This window comes from Melopsittacus undulatus, chromosome 1, assembly GCF_012275295.1.
Source record: "Melopsittacus undulatus isolate bMelUnd1 chromosome 1, bMelUnd1.mat.Z, whole genome shotgun sequence".
Classification (NCBI taxonomy): Eukaryota; Metazoa; Chordata; class Aves; order Psittaciformes; family Psittaculidae; genus Melopsittacus; species Melopsittacus undulatus.
The window spans coordinates 1,089,207-1,106,082 of record NC_047527.1 but is presented as its reverse complement, the minus strand read 5'-3'; the positions used below and the strand labels follow the sequence as shown (position 1 = coordinate 1,106,082).

At 39.4% G+C, this 16,876-nt stretch overlaps 1 protein-coding gene across 1 annotated transcript; it reads left to right on the top strand.

The window, feature by feature from the left end:
• The first annotated feature begins 10,864 nt into the window (after positions 1 to 10,864).
• On the top strand, positions 10,865 to 11,691 carry LOC117436933 (cysteine and histidine-rich protein 1-like). The gene is made up of 2 exons (XM_034069015.1): positions 10,865 to 11,068; positions 11,502 to 11,691. Exons 1-2 carry the CDS (start codon positions 10,865 to 10,867, stop codon positions 11,673 to 11,675), a joined length of 378 nt encoding a protein of 125 aa, XP_033924906.1. The 3' UTR covers positions 11,676 to 11,691.
• Positions 11,692 to 16,876: the final 5,185 nt, after the last annotated feature.

Genomic DNA, 16,876 nt, shown 5'->3' with positions numbered 1-16,876 from the left:
AACTGCTGGCGGCCAAGAACATCAACCTGAGGCTGTTTCTGTTCCAGATCCAGAAGTGAGACTGTGCCGACTGAGGGGGGGGGGGGCAAAGGGGGGGGAGGGAATACAGAAAACCTGGGGAAAATGAAAAAATACCTGGGAAAATACAGAAAAACCTGGGAAAAAACACAGAAATGTGGGGGAAAATGCAAAGAAACCTGGGGGGAATGCAGAAAAACTGGGGAAAAACAAAGAAAAGCCGGGAAAAAATGCAAAAAACATGGGGAAAATGCAAAAAAAAAACTGGGGAAAATGCAAAAAAACGTGGAGAAATGAAAAAAAAATTGGGGAAAAACAGAGAAGACCTGGGGAAAACGCAAAAAAACCTGGGAAAAATGCAAAAAACCTGGGGAAAATGTAAAAAAACCTGGGGAAAATACCAAAAAACCTGGGAAAACACAGAAAACCTGGGAAAAACATGGAAAACCTGGGAAAAACATAGAAAAGCTGAGGAAAATGGAAAAAAAAACTGGGGAAAACACAAAAATGTGGGGGAAATGCAGAAAACTTGGATAAAAACAGAGAAAACCTGTGGAAATACACAGAGAACCTGGGGAAAATGCCAAAAAAACTGGGGAAAATGCAAAAAACGTACAGAAATGCAAAAAAATGGGGAAAAACAGAGAAGACCTGGGAAAAAATACAAAAAACCTGGGAAAAATGAAAAAAAAAAAAACCTGGGGAAAAAGCAAAAAAACTTGGGGAAAATACCAAGAAACCAGGGAAAAAAACCACAGAAAACCTGGGAAAAACACAGAAAACCTGGGAAAAAAACGTAGAAAACCTGAGGAAAATGGAAAAAAACTTGGGGAAAAAACAAAAATAATGGGGGGAAAAGCAAAAAATGTGGGGGAAATGCAGAAAAATTGGATAAAAACAGAGAAAACCTGGGAAAAAAAACACAGAAAACCTGGGGAAAATGCAAAAAACCTGGAGAAATGCAAAAAAACCTGGGGAAAAATACGGAAAACGTGAGAAAAAACGCAAACAACCTGGGGAAAATAAAAAAAAAAAACCTGGGAAAAAACACAGAAAACCTGGGAAAAACACAGAAAAAACTGGGAAAAATACAGAAAAAACTGGGAAAACGCAAAAAACGCTGAGAAAAACACAAGAAAACCTGGAGAAAATACAAAAAAACCTGGAAAAATCCAAAAAACCTGGAGAAATGCAAAAAAAAAAAACTTGGGAAAAACCACAGAAAACCTGGGAAAAACACGGAAAACCTGGGGAAAATACAAAAAAAACCTGGGGAAAAACATAGAAAACATGGGGAAAATGCAAAAAACCTGAGGAAATGCTTCCTGCTGCTCGAGGGGCCCTATGACGACGTCAGCATCCGCCCCGTCATCTACCACTTCGTCTTCAGCAACGAGAGCAACGAGACCGAGTACCTGGCGCTGCCCATCGCTGACTCGGTGGAGTGCAACAAACTGCTGGCGGCCAAGAACATCAACCTGAGGCTGTTTCTGTTCCAGATCCAGAAGTGAGACTGTGCCGACTGAGGGGGGGGGGGCAAAGGGGGGGGGAGGGAAAACAGAAAACCTGGGGAAAATGAAAAAATACCTGGGAAAATACAGAAAAACCTGGGAAAAACACAAAAATGTGGGGGAAAATGGAAAAAAATGGGGAAATGCAAAAAAACCTGGGGGGAATGCAAAAAAACTGGGAAAAAACAAAAGCTGGGAAAAAATGCAAAAAACCTGGGGAAAATGCAAAAAAACCTGGGTAAAATACCAAAAAAATGGGGAAAATGCAAAAAACGTGGAGAAATGCAAAAAAACCTGGGGAAAAACAGAGAAGACCTGGGGAAAATGCAAAAAACCTGGGAAAAATGCAAAAAACCTGGGGAAAATGCAAAAAAACTGGGAAAAATGCAAAAAACCTGGGAAAAAAAACACAGAAAACCTGGGAAAACCACGGAAAACCACAGAAAAACATAGAAAAGCTGAGGAAAATGGAAAAAAACCTGGGGAAAACACAAAAATGTGGGGGAAATGCAAAAAATGTGGGTGAAATTCAGAAAACTTGGATAAAAACAGAGAAAACCTGTGGAAATACACAGAGAACCTGGGGAAAATGCAAAAAAACCTGGAGAAAATACCAAAAAAATCTGGCAAAAATGCAAAAAATCCAGAGAAATGCAAAAAAACCTGGGGAAAAACACAGAAAACCTGAGAAAAATGCAAAAAACCTGGGGAAAATACAAAAAATCCTGTGGAAAACAAAAAAAATGTGGGGAAAAATGTGGGGGAAATGAAGAAAACTTGCATAAAAAACACAGAAAACCTGTGAAAAATGCAAAAAACCTGGTAAAATGCTTCCTGCTGCTCGAGGGGCCCTATGACGACGTCAGCATCTGTCCCCATCATCTACCACTTGGTCTGCAGCAACGAGAGCAACGAGACCGAGTACCTGGCGCTGCCCATCGCTGACTCGGTGGAGTGCAACAAACTGCTGGCGGCCAAGAACATCAACCTGAGGCTGTTTCTGTTCCAGATCCAGAAGTGAGACTGTGCCGACTAAGGGGGGGGGGCAAAGGGGGGGGGGGAGGGAATACAGAAAACCTGGGGAAAATGAAAAAATACCTGGGAAAATACAGAAAAAACCTGGGAAAAAAACACAGAAATGTGGGGGAAAAATGGAAAAAAAAATGGGGAAATGCAAAAAAAAACCTGGGGGGAATGCAAAAAAACTGGGAAAAAACAAGGAAAAGCTGGGAAAAAATGCAAAAAACCTGGGGAAAATGCAAAAAAAACTGGGGAAAATGCAAAAAACGTGGAGAAATGCAAAAAAAAACTGGGGAAAAACACAGAAAACCTGGGAAAATGCAAAAAACCTGGGAAAAAAAACCACAGAAAACCTGGGAAAAACACAGAAAACGTGGGAAAAACGTAGAAAACCTGAGGAAAATGGAAAAAAACCTGGGGAAAAAACATAAATGTGGGGGGGAAAAGCAAAAAATGTGGGGGAAATGCAGAAAAATTGGATAAAAACACAGAAAACCTGGGGAAAATGCAAAAAACCTGGAGAAATGCAAAAAAAACCTGGGGAAAAATACAGAAAACCTGAGGAAAATACAGAAAACCTGGGAAAAATGCAAAAAAACCTGGGAAAATGCAAAAACGCTGAGGAAAACACAAGAAAACCTGGAGAAAATACAAAAAAACCTGGAAAAATGCAAAAAACCTGGAGAAATGCAAAAAAAAAAAATTGGGAAAAACCGCAGAAAACCTGGAGAAAACATAGAAAACCTGAGGAAAATGCAAAAAACCTGGGGAAATGCAGAAAAATCCTTGGGAAAACAAAAAAAATGTGTGGGAAAATGCCGAAAACTTGCATAAAAACATAGAAAACCCGAGGAAAATGCCAAAAACCTGGGAAAATGCTTCCTGCTGCTCGAGGGGCCCCTATGACGAACGTCAGCATCTGCCCCATCATCTACCACTTGGTCTTCAGCAACGAGAGCAACGAGACCGAGTACCTGGCGCTGCCCATCGCTGACTCGGTGGAGTGCAACAAACTGCTGGCGGCCAAGAACATCAACCTGAGGCTGTTTCTGTTCCAGATCCAGAAGTGAGACTGTGCCGACTGAGGGGGGGGGGGCAAAGGGGGGGAGGGAATACAGAAAACCTGGGGAAAATGAAAAAATACCTGGGAAAATACAGAAAAACCTGGGAAAAAAAACACAGAAATGTGGGGGAAAATGGAAAAAAACCTGGGGGGGATGCAAAAAAAACTGGGAGAAAACAAAGAAAAGCTGGGAAAAATGCAAAAACCCGGGGAAAATACCAAAAAAACTGGGGAAAAGGCAAAAAAAGGTGGAGAAATGCAAAAAAAAAAACTGGGGAAAAACACAGAAAACCTGGGAAAGATACAAAAAACCTGGGGAAAATACCAAAAAACCTGGGAAAAAAAACACAGAAAACCTGGGAAAAAACATAGAAAACCTGAGGAAAATGGAAAAAAAAAACTGGGGAAAAACACAAAAATGTGGGTGGAAAAGCAAAAAATGTGGGGGAAATGCAGAAAACTTGGATAAAAACAGAGAAAACCTGGGGAAAAAACACAGAAAACCTGGGGAAAATGCAAAAAACCTGGAGAAAAACACAGAAAACCTTGGAAAAAATGCAAAAAAAGCCTGCAGAAATGCAAAAAAACTTGGGGAAAAAACAAAGAAAAGCTGGGGAAAATGAAAAAAACCTGCAGAAAATGAAAAAAAAACCTGGGGAAAATACCTAAAAACTGAGGAAAATGCAAAAAACCTGAAGAAAGAAAAAAAAAACTGGGCTAACCCACAGAAAACCATGGAAAAAATGCAAAAAACCATAGGAAAAAACACAGAAAAACCTGAGGAAACGCAAAAAAAACCCTGGAAAACCCTGGGAAACGCAAAGGAAACCCTGTGTGAGTGCAACAAACTGCTGGGGGCAAGAACATCAACCTGAGGCTGTTTCTGTTCCAGATCCAGAAGTGAGACTGTGCCGACTGAGGGGGGGGGGCAGAGGGGGGGGGGAGGGAGTACAGAAAACCTGGGGAAAAATGAAAAAATACCTGGGAAAATACAGAAAAACCTGGGAAAAAACACGAAAATGTGGGGGAAAATGCAAAAAAAAACTGGGGAAAAAAACAAAGAAAAGCTGGAAAAAATGCAAAAAACCTGGGGAAAATGCCAAAAAACCTGGGGAAAATGCAAAAAAACGTGGAGAAATGCAAAAAAAAAACTGGGGGAAAAACACAGAAAAAACTGGGAAAAATGCAAAAAACTTGGGGAAAATACCAAAAAACCTGGGAAAAAAAACACAGAAAACTTGGGAAAAAACACAGAAAACGTGGGAAAAAACACAGAAAAACCTGAGGAAAATGGAAAAAAAAACTGGGGAAAACACAACAATGTGTGGGGAAAAGCAAAAAATGTGGGGGAAATGCAGAAAACTTGGATAAAAACAGAGAAAATCTGGGGAAAAAACACAGAAAATCTGGAGAAAATGCAAAAAATCCTGGGAAAAAACACAGAAAAACCTGGGGAAAATGCAGAAAAAAGTGGGGAAATGCAAAAAACTTGGTAAAAACCACAGAAAACCTGCGAAAAATGCAAAAAACCTGGAGAAATGCAAAAAAACCTGCGGAAAAACAAGGAAAACCTGAGGAAAATGCAGAAAACCTGGGAAAAATGAAAAAAACCTGGAGAAAATACAAAAAAAAACCTGGGAAAAAACAAAGAAAAGCTGGGGAAAATGCAAAAAACCTGAAGAAAGGAAAAAAAAAAACTGGGCTAACCCACAGAAAACCATGGAAAAATGCAAAAAACCGGGGGAAAAAAACACAGAAAAATCTGAGGAAAACGCAAAAAAAAACCCTGGAAAACCCTGGGAAAATGCAAAGGAAACCCCTGTGTGAGTGCAACAAACTGCTGGGGGCAAGAACATCAACCTGAGGCTGTTTCTGTTCCAGATCCAGAAGTGAGGACTGGTGCCGACTGAGGGGGGGGGGGGGGCAGAGGGGGGGGGAGGGAATACAGAAAACCTGGGGAAAATGAAAAAATACCTGGGAAAATACAGAAAAACCTGGGAAAAAACACGAAAATGTGGGGGAAAATGCAAAGAAACCTGGGGGGGAATGCAAAAAAACTGTGGAAAAAACAAGGAAAAGCTGGGAAAAATGCAAAAAACTGGGGAAAATACCAAAAAAACCTGGGAAAAAACACAGAAAACCTGGGAAAAAACACAGAAAGCGTGGGAAAAACATAGAAAACCTGAGGAAAATGGAAAAAAACCTGGAGAAAATACCAAAAAAAACTGGCGAAAATGCAAAAAACCCAGAGAAATGCAAAAAACACAGAAAACCTGAGGAAAATGCAAAAAAAAAACTGAGGAAAACACAAGAAAACCTGGGAGAACATACAGAAAAACCTGGAAAAAATGCAAAAAACGTGGAGAAATGCAAAAAAAAACTGGGGAAAAACAAAAAAAACCCTTGAAAAATGCAAAAAAAACCCTGCAGAAATGCAAAAAACTTGGGAAAAAAACAAAGAAAAAGCTGGGGAAAAATGAAAAAAACCTGCAGAAAATGAAAAAAAAAACCCTGGGGAAAAATACAAAAAAAAACCTGGGGAAAATGCAAAAAACCTGAAGAAAGGAAAAAAAAACTGGGGAAAAACACAGAAAAACTTGGAAAAATGCAAAAAACCTGGGGAAAAAACACAGAAAAACCTGAGGAAATGCAAAAAAAACCTGGAAACCCCTGGGAAAATGCAAAGGAAACCCTGTGTGCTGTGCAACAAACTGCTGGGGGCAAGAACATCAACCTGAGGCTGTTTCTGTTCCAGAGCCAGAAGTGAGACTGTGCCGACTGAGGGGGGGGGACACGGGGGAGGGTGTGGGAAGGTGGGGGAAATACAGAAAAACTGGGATAAAACAGAGCAAATCTGAGGAAAAGGCAAAAATACCTGGGGAAAAAACAGAAAACCTGGGAAAAATGCAAAAAAAACCTGGGGAAAATACAAAAAAAAAAAACCTCAGGAAAATACAGAAAACCTGAGGAAAATGAAAAAAAACCTGGGAAAAAAAAGTGGGGAAATGCAAAAAAACTGGAAAAGAAACACAGAAAACCTGGAGAAAACACAAAAAACTTGGTGAAAAATGCAAAAAATCTGGAGAAATGCAAAAAAAAACTGAGGAAAAACACAGAAAACCTGGTGGAATGCAAAAATAACCTGGGAAAACCACAAAAATGTGGGGGGAAATGCAGAAAAACCTGGGGAAAATGCAAAAACCTGGGAAAAAACACAGAAAACCTGGGAAAAAACCTGCAAAACTTGGGGAAAAAAGAAACCAAAATCCCAGGAAAAACACAGAAAACCTGGGAAAAATGGAAAAAACCTGGAGAATTAAAAAAAAAACCTGGGGAAAACACAAAAATGTGGGGGGAAAATGCAAAAAAATGTGGGGGAAATGCAGAAAACTTGGATAAAACACAGAAAAACCTGGGAAAACCTTGCAATACTTGGGAAAAAAGAAACCAAACCCCAGGAAAAACACAAAAAAACTTGTGAAAAACCACAAAAAAACTGGGAAAAACAGAACACCTGGGAAAACCCCGCAAAACTTGGGGGAAAAAATAAAGCAAAATCCCAGGAAAAACACAAAAAACTTCGGAAAAACCGCAGAAAACCTGGGAAAAACACAGAAAACCTGGGAAAACCCAGCAAAACTTGGGAAAAAAACCCAAATCCCAGGAAAAACACAAAAAAAACTGGGAAAAAAAAACACAAAAACCTGGATAAAAACCCCCAAAATCATTTGCTGAGGTGAGTACCTGCAGAGAGGACACCTGCAGCACTGGAGTGGGGAGAGATCAGCATCCAGGAGCTTCACCATAGAGCACCAAGAGCCACTGAGGAGGGAGCCCCAAGTCCTCACCAGGAGTTGCCCATGAGCCACAGCTCAGCCTACACCAGGGACGGAGCCAGGAACAGCTGCGGGAATACAGAAATACCTGGGATAAAACACAGAAAATCTGAGGAAAATGCAAAATACCCGGGGAAAATGCAAAAAACTTCTGAAAAAACACAGAAAACCTGGGAAAAATGGAAAAAACTTGGCAAAAATGAAAAAAATGGAGAAAATGAAAAAAAAACTGGGGAAAATGAAAGAAAAACTGGGAAAAAACACAGAAAAACTGGTGGTGGCACCGGCTGCGAGGGGTTAAAAGCCTAACCAGGGAGTGTGGCGACTGAGGAAAATCTGAGGAAAATGCAAAAATATCTAGGGAAAATGCAAAAAAACTTCTGAAAAAACACAGAAAACCTGGGAAAAAATGCAAAAAAAACTGGGGGAAAATGAAAAAAACTGGGGAAAATGAAAAAAAACTGGGGAAAATGAAAAAAAACTGGGGAAATGAAAAAAAATGGGAAAATGAAAAAAAAACTGGGGAAAATGAAAAAAAAAACCTGGGGAAAATGAAAAGAAAAACTGGGAAAAACACAGAAAAACTGGGAAAAATGCAAAAAAAACCTGGGGAAAATGAAAAAAAAAAACTGGGGAAAATGAAAAAAAAACTGGGGAAAATGAAAGAAAATGGGAAAAAACAGAAAAACTGGTGGTGGCACCAGCTGCGAGGGGTTAAAAGCCTAACCAGGGAGCATGGGGAACAGGAGCGTGGTGAATAGAGCGGGTGAACAGAGAGGGTCAAGGCAGGTTGGCAAGGGGGATAACAGAAAAACCTGGGAAAATGCAAAAAACCTGGGGAAAATTAAAAAAAAACTGGGAAAAACACATAAAACCTGGGGAAATGCAAAAAAAAAACCTGGAGAAAATACAAAAAAAAATCCTGGGGAAAATACAGAAAACCTAGGAAAAATGCAAAAAACGTGGGGAAATGCAAAAAAACTGAGGAAAATGAAAAAAAAACTGAGGAAAATGCAAAAAATCTGAGAAAAAAACCCCAAAAAACTGGGAAAAAAACTCAAAAACCTGGGAAAAAACAAAAAAAAATTGAGGAAAAAACATAAAAATGTGGGGGGAAAATGCAAAAAAGCCTGGGAAAAAACACAAAAAGATGGGGAAAACAAAAAAAAAACCTTGGGAAAAACACAAAAAGCTGGAGAAAAACCTCAAAGACCCTGGGAAAGAACCAAAAAACCCAAAAACCTGGGAAAAACACAGAAAACCTTGGAAAACCCCACAAAACTTGGGGAAAAAAAAAACAAAATCCCTGGAAAAACACAAAAAACCTGGGAAAAACACTGGAAATCTTGGAAAACCCTGCAATACTTGGGAAAAAAAACCCCAAACCCCAGGAAAAACACAAAAAACTTGGGAAAAAAACACAAAAACTTGGATCAAAACCTGGGAAAAAACACAGAAAACCTGTGAAAACCCAGCAAAACTTGGGGAAAAAAAAACAAAATCCCAGGAAAAACACAAAAACCTGGGAAAAACCCAGAAAACTTGGGAAAAAAAAAAACCCCAAATCCCAGGAAAAAACACAAAAAAAACCTGTGGAAAACCACAAAAACTTGGATCACAAACCCCCAAAATCATTTGCTGAGGTGAGTATCTGCAGAGAGGACACCTGCAACACTGGAGCGGAGCGGAGAGAGATCAGCATCCAGGAGCTTCACCATAGAGCACCAGGAGCCACTGAGGAGGGAGCCCCAAGTCCTCAGCAGGACTTGCCCAAGAGCCACAGCTCAGCCTACACCAGGGGCTGACTCACTGGGGATGGAGCCAAGAACAGCTGTGGGAATACAGAAATACCTGGGATAAAACACAGAAAATCTGAGGAAAATGCAAAAATACCCGGGGAAAATGCAAAAAACTTTCTGAAAAAAACACAGAAAACCTGGGAAAAATGCAAAAAAACTGGGGAAAATGAAAAATAACTGGGGAAAATGAAAAGAAAAACTGGGAAAAACACAGAAAAACTGGGAAAAATGCAAAAAACCTTGGGAAAATGAAAAAAAAACTGGGGAAAATGAAAAAAAAAACTGGGGAAAATGAAAAAAAAACTGGGGAAAATGAAAAAAAAAACTGGTGAAAATGAAAAAAAAACTGGGAAAATACAGAAAAACCTGGGAAAAAACACACAAAAATGTGGGGAAAATGGAAAAAAACTGGGGATAATACCAAAAAAAACAGGGGAAAAAACACAAAAAACGAGGAGAAATGCAAAAAAAACTGGGAAAAACACAGAAAACCTGGGAAAAAATGCAAAAAACCTGGGGAAAATGCAAAAAAACCTGGGGATAATACCAAAAAAAAAACAGGGGAAAAAACACAAAAAACGAGGAGAAATGCAAAAAAAACTGGGGAAAAACACAGAAAACCTTGGAAAAATGCAAAAAAACCTGGGGAAAATACCAAAAAACCTGGGAAAAAAACACAGAAAACGTGGGAAAAACACAGAAAACCTGGGAAAAAAACATAGAAAACCTGAGGAAAATGGAAAAAAAACCTGGGAAAAAAAAACAAAAATATGGGGGAAAAGCAAAAAAATGTGGGGGAAATGCAGAAATCTTGGATAAAAAACAGAGAAAACCTGGGGAAAAAACACAGAAAAACCTGGGGAAATGCAGAAAAAGTGGGGAAATGCAAAAAAACTTGGTCAAAACCACAGAAAACCTGGGGGAAATGCAAAAAAACAGGAGAAATGAAAAAAATCTGGGAAAAACACAGAAAACCTGAGAAAAATGCAAAAAACCTGGGAAAAATGCAAAAAAAAACCTGGGGGAAAATACAAAAAAAACTGGGGAAAATGCAAAAAAACCCCAAGAAATGCAAAAAAAAACTGGGGAAAAACAAGAAAAAACTGGGGGAAAATGCAAAAAACCTGAGGAAAACACAAGAAAACCTGGAGAAAATACAAAAAAACCTTGCAAAAATGCAAAAAACCTGGAGAAATGCAAAAAAAATCAGGGGAAAAACACAGAAAACCTGAGGAAAATGCAAAAAACCCTGCAGAAATGCAAAAAACCTGGGAAAAGACACAAGAAAACATGGGAAAAATGCAAAAAAACCTGGGGAAAATACAAAAAAAAACTGGGGAAAAAAGCAAAAAACCTGGGGAAAAAACACAGAAAACTTGGGAAAAAACATAGAAAACCTGGGGAAAATGCAAAAAAAAAGTGGGGGAAATACAAAAAAACCTGGGGAAATGCAGAAAAAAAGTGGGGGGAAATTGCAAAAAAACTTGGATAAAAACATAGAAAACCTGGGAAAAAATGCAAAAAAACTGGGAAAAACATGGAAAACCTGGGAAAAAATGCAAAAAAACTGGGAAAAACATAGTAAAAACTGGGAAAAACATGGAAAACCTGAGGAAAATGCAAGAAAAAATGAGCAAAGCCACGGAAAACCTGTACTATGAAGACGCCGCGGCTGCTGGTGCTGACCCAGCCGTGGGTGCTGAAGGCGTCAATGACTCCGAGCGCAACCCCAACCTGTCCTGCAAGCGCATGCTCTCCTTCCAGCTCATCCTCAAGAGCAAGGTCAACTCCCCCCTGGAGTGCTCCTTCCTGCTGCTCGAGGGGCCCCTACGACAGAAAACCTGGGAAAAAGGCAAAAAACTAGGAGAAATGCAAAAAAAACTGGGAAAAAACACAGAAAACCTGGGGGAAAACACGGAAAACCTGGGAAAAAAACATAGAAAACCTGAGGGAAATGCAAAAAATCCTGGGGAAAACACAAAAATGTGGTGGAAAATGCAAAAAAATGTGGTGGAAATGCAGAAAAACTTGGGAAAAGCCACAGAAAACTTGGGAAAATATAGAAAAACCTGGGAAAACCTTGGGAAAATACAAAAAAAACTGGGAAAAAAACACAGAAAACCTGGGGAAAACGCAAAAAACTTGGGAAAAAACACAGAAAAACTGGGAAAAATACAAAAAAAACCTGGGGAAAAACATAGAAAACCTGAGGAAAATGCCAAAAACCTGGGGAAAATGCTTCCTGCTGCTCGAGGGGCCCTACGACGACGTCAGCATCCGCCCCGTCATCTACCACTTGGTCTGCAGCAACGAGAGCAACGAGACCGAGTACCTGGCGCTGCCCATCGCTGACTCGGTGGAGTGCAACAAACTGCTGGCGGCCAAGAACATCAACCTGAGGCTGTTTCTGTTCCAGATCCAGAAGTGAGACTGTGCCGACTGAGGGGGGGGGGGCAAAGGGGGGGGAGGGAATACAGAAAACCTGGGGAAAATGAAAAAATACCTGGGAAAATACAGAAAAAACCTGGGAAAAAACACAGAAATGTGGGGGAAAATGCAAAAAAAACCTGGGGGGAATGCAAGAAAACTGGGAAAAAACAAGGAAAAGCTGGGAAAAAATGCAAAAAACCTGGGGAAAATACCAAAAAAAACTGGGGGAAAATGCCAAAAAAATGGGGAAAATGCAAAAAACGTGGAGAAATGCAAAAAAAAAAATGGGGGGAAAACACAGCAAACCTGGGAAAAATGCAAAAAACCTGGGGAAAATGCAAAAAAAACCTGGGGAAAATACCAAAAACCTGGGAAAAAAAACACAGAAAACCTGGGAAAAACATAGAAAACCTGAGGAAAATGGAAAAAAACCTGGGGAAAACACAAAGATGTGGGGGAAATGCAAAAAATGTGGGGGAAATGCAGAAAACTTGGATAAAAACAGAGAAAACCTGGGAAAAAATGCAAAAAAACCTGAGGAAAACACAAGAAAACCTGGGAGAAAATACAGAAAAACCTGGAAAAAATGCAAAAAACGTGGAGAAATGCAAAAAAAAACCTGGGGAAAAACAAAAAAAAACCCTTGAAAAATGCAAAAAAACCCTGCAGAAATGCAAAAAACTTGGGAAAAAACAAAGAAAAGCTGGGAAAAATGAAAAAAAACCTGCAGAAAATGAAAAAAAAACCTGGGGAAAATACAAAAAAAAAATGGGGGAAAATGCAAAAAACCTGAAGAAAGGAAAAAAAAACTGGGGAAACCCACAGAAAACCTTGGAAAAATGCAAAAAAATTGGGGAAAATAAAAAAAAACTGGGAAAATGCAAAAAACCAGAGGAAAAAACACAGAAAAACCTGAGGAAATGCAAAAAAAAACCTGGAAAACCCTTTGGAAATGCAAAGCAAACCCTGTGTGAGTGCAACAAAACTGCTGGGGGCAAGAACATCAACCTGAGGCTGTTTCTGTTCCAGATCCAGAAGTGAGACTGTGCCGACTGAGGGGGGGGGGGCAGAGGGGGGGGAGGGAATACAGAAAACCTGGGGAAAATGAAAAAATACCTGGGAAAATACAGAAAAACCTGGGAAAAAACACAAAAATGTGGGGGAAAATGCAAAAAAACCTGGGGGGAATGCAGAAAAACTGGGAAAAAAACAAGGAAAAGCCGGGGAAAAATGCAAAAAAACCTGGGGAAAATGCAAAAAAACCTGGGGAAAATACCAAAAAAAACGGGGAAAATGCAAAAAAAACCTGGGTAAAATGCCAAAAAAACTGGGGAAAATGCAAAAAACGTGGAGAAATGCAAAAAAAAATGGGGAAAAACAGAGAGTACCTGGGAAAAATACAAAAAACCTGGGAAAAATGCAAAACACCTGGGGAAAATGCACAAAAACCTGGGGAAAATACCAAAAAACCTGGGAAAAAAACCACAGAAAACCTGGGAAAAACATGGAAAACCTGAGAAAAACATAGAAAAGCTGAGGAAAATGGAAAAAAAACCTGGGGGAAAACACAAAAATGTGGGGGAAAATGCAAAAATGTGGGGGAAATGCAGAAAACTTGGATAAAAAACACAGAAAACCTGGGGAAAATGCAAAAAAAAAACCCTGCAGAAATGCAAAAAACTTGGGGAAAAAACCAAAGAAAAGCTGGGAAAAAATTGAAAAAAACCTGCAGAAAATGAAAAAAAAACCTGGGGAAAATACCTAAAAACTGAGGAAATGGAAAAAACCTGAGGAAAGGAAAAAAAACTGGGGAAACCCACAGAAAACCTTGGAAAAAATGCAAAAAACCTGGGGAAAAAACACAGAAAAATCTGAGGAAACGCAAAAAAACCCTGGATAATCCTGGGAAAACACAAAGCAAACCCTGTGTGAGTGCAACAAACTGCTGGGGGCAAGAACATCAACCTGAGGCTGTTTCTGTTCCAGATCCAGAAGTGAGACTGTGCCGACTGAGGGGGGGGGGGGGGGGGACGGACACGTGGGGGATGTGGGAAGGTGGGGGAAATACAGAAATACCTGGGATAAAACAGAGAAAATCTGAGGAAAATGCAAAAAACCTGAAGAAAGGAAAAAAAAACTGGGGAAACCCACAGAAAACCTTGGAAAAAATGCAAACAAACATGGGGAAAATAAAAAAAAACATGGAAAAATGCAAAAAAACCATAGGAAAAAACACAGAAAAACCTGAGGAAATGCAAAAAACCTGGAAAATCCTGGGAAAACACAAAGGAAACCCTGTGTGAGTGCAACAAAACTGCTGGGGGCAAGAACATCAACCTGAGGCTGTTTCTGTTCCAGAGCCAGAAGTGAGACTGTGCCGACTGAGGGGGGGGGGGGCAAAGGGGGGGGGAGGGAATACAGAAAACCTGGGAAAATGAAAAAATACCTGGGAAAATACAGAAAAACCTGGGAAAAAAACACAGAAATGTGGGGGAAAATGCAAAAAAACCTGGGGGGGAATGCAGAAAAACTGGGAAAAAACAAAGAAAAGCTGGGAAAAAAATGCAAAAAAACCTGGGAAAAATGCAAAAATAACCTGGGAAAATACCAAAAAAACTGGGGAAAAGGCAAAAAAACGTGGAGAAATGCAAAAAAAAAATGGGTAAAAACATAGAAAACCTGAGAAAAATGCAAAAAACCTGGGGAAAATACCAAAAAAAAACCTGGGAAAAAAAACCACAGAAAACCTTGGAAAAACACGGAAAACCACAGAAAAACATAGAAAACCTGAGGAAAATGGAAAAAAACCTGGGGAAAAAACAAAAATGTGGGGGGAAATGCAGAAAACTTGGATAAAAACAGAGAAAACCTGGGAAAAATGCAAAAAAAAAAACCTGGGGAAAATACAAAAAACCTGGGAAAAAACACAGAAAACCTGAGGAAAATGCAAAAAACCTGAGGAAAACACAAGAAAACCTGGGAGAAAATACAGAAAAACCTGGAAAAAATGCAAAAAACCTGGAGAAATGCAAAAAAAACTAGGGAAAAACACAGAAAACCTTGGAAAAATGCAAAAACAAAACCCCTGCAGAAATGCAAAAAACTTGGGAAAAAAACAAAGAAAAGCTGGGAAAAATGAAAAAAACCCTGCAGAAAATGAAAAAAAAACCTGGGGAAAATACCAAAAAAAACTGGGGAAAATGCAAAAAACCTGAAGAAAGGAAAAAAAAAAAAACTGGGGAAACCCACAGAAAACCTGAGGAAAATGCAAAAACCCTGGGAAAAAACACAGAAAAATCTGAGGAAACGCAAAAAAACCCCTGGAAACCCCTGGGAAACGCAAAGCAAACCCTGTGTGAGTGCAACAAAACTGCTGGGGGCAAGAACATCAACCTGAGGCTGTTTCTGTTCCAGATCCAGAAGTGAGACTGTGCCGACTGAGGGGAGGACACAGGAAGAGGATGGGAGAAGGTGGGGGGTGTGGAACAGCTGTGGGAATACACAAAAAACCCGAGGAAAATGCTAAAAACCTGTGAAAAATTGGGAAAATGCAAAAGAAACCTGGGAAAAACACAGAAAACCTGGGATAAAACAGAGAAAATATGAGGAAAATGCAAAAAACCTGGGAAAAATGCAAAAAAAACTGGGGAAAATACAAAAAAAAACTGGGAAAAATACCAAGGAAAACTGGGGAAAATGCAAAAAAACCTGAGGAAATTGCCAAAAAACTGGGGAAAAACACAGAAAACCTGGGATAAAACAGAGAAAATATGGGGAAAATGCTAAAAACCTGGGGAAAATAAAAAAAAAAACCTGAGGAAAATGGAAAAAAAACCTGGGGAAATGCAGAAAAAAACTGAGGAAATGCAAAAAACTTGAGAAAAAAGCACAGAAAACCTGGGAAAAAATGAAAAAAAACCTGAGGAAATGCAAAAAAACCTGGAAAACCCCTGGGAAAATGCAACCGAAACCCTGTGTGAGTGCAACAAAAGTGCACTGGGGGGGGGGGGGGGGGGATACGTGGGGGATGTGGGAAGGTGGGGGAAATACAGAAATACCTGGGATAAAACAGAGAAAATCTGAGGAAAATGCAAAAAACCTGGGGAAAATAAAAAAAAAACTGGGAAAAGATGCTAAAAAAACCTGTGAAAAACACAGGAAACATGGGAAAAAATGCAAAAAAACGTGGGGAAAATAAAAAAAAAAAACCTGGGAAAAATGCAAAAAATGTGGGGGGAAATGCAAAAATACCTGGGAAAAACACAGAAGACCTGTGGAAAATGAAAAAAAACCTGAGGAAAATGCAAAAAAAAACTGGAAAAACACAAAAATGTGGGAGAAAATGCAAAAAACCTGGGAAAAATGCAAAAACCCAGGGAAAACACAAAAAACCCTGGGGGAAAAAACACAAAAACATGAGGGAAAACCTGAAAACCACTGGGAAAAATGAAAAACCTGGGAAATACAAAAAACCCTGTGAAAATGCAAGAAAACTGGGGAAAAACCCCCCAAAACTGGAAAAACAAAAAAAAATTGAGAAAAACACAAAAAAATTGCGGGAAAAATGCAAAAAACCTGGATAAAATGCAAAAACCTGGAGAAAACACAGAAAAACTTGGGGAAAAAAACACAAAAAACATGGGGGGAATATGCAAAAATTCCTGGGAACACCAAAAAATCCTGGGAAAAACATAAACTGGGAAAAAACCCAAAACCTGGGAAAAAACAAATGGGGGGGGGAAATGCAAAAAGCCTGGGAAAAAAATACAGATGGGGAAAACCAAAAGAAACCTTGGGAAAAAACACAAAAAGTTGGAGAAAACCCTGAAGACCCTGAGAAAGAACCAAAAAACCTGGGGAAAAAAAAAACCAAAAACCTGGACAAAAACACAAAAAAAAAACCCGGGAAAAACACAGGAAACCTGGGAAAACCCTGCAAAAACTTGGGGAAAAAAAACCCAAATCCCAGGAAAAAACACAAAAAAAAAAATGGGAAAAAAACACAAAAACTTGGAAAAAAACCCAAAACCTGGGAAAAACACAGAAAACCTGAGAAAACCCCACAAAACTTGGGGAAAAAAAAACCAAAATCCCAGGAAAAACACACAAAAAATTTGGGAAAAACCACAGAAAACCTGGGAAAAAACACAGAAAACCTGGGAAAATGCCGCACAACTTGGGAAAAAAAAAACACAAATC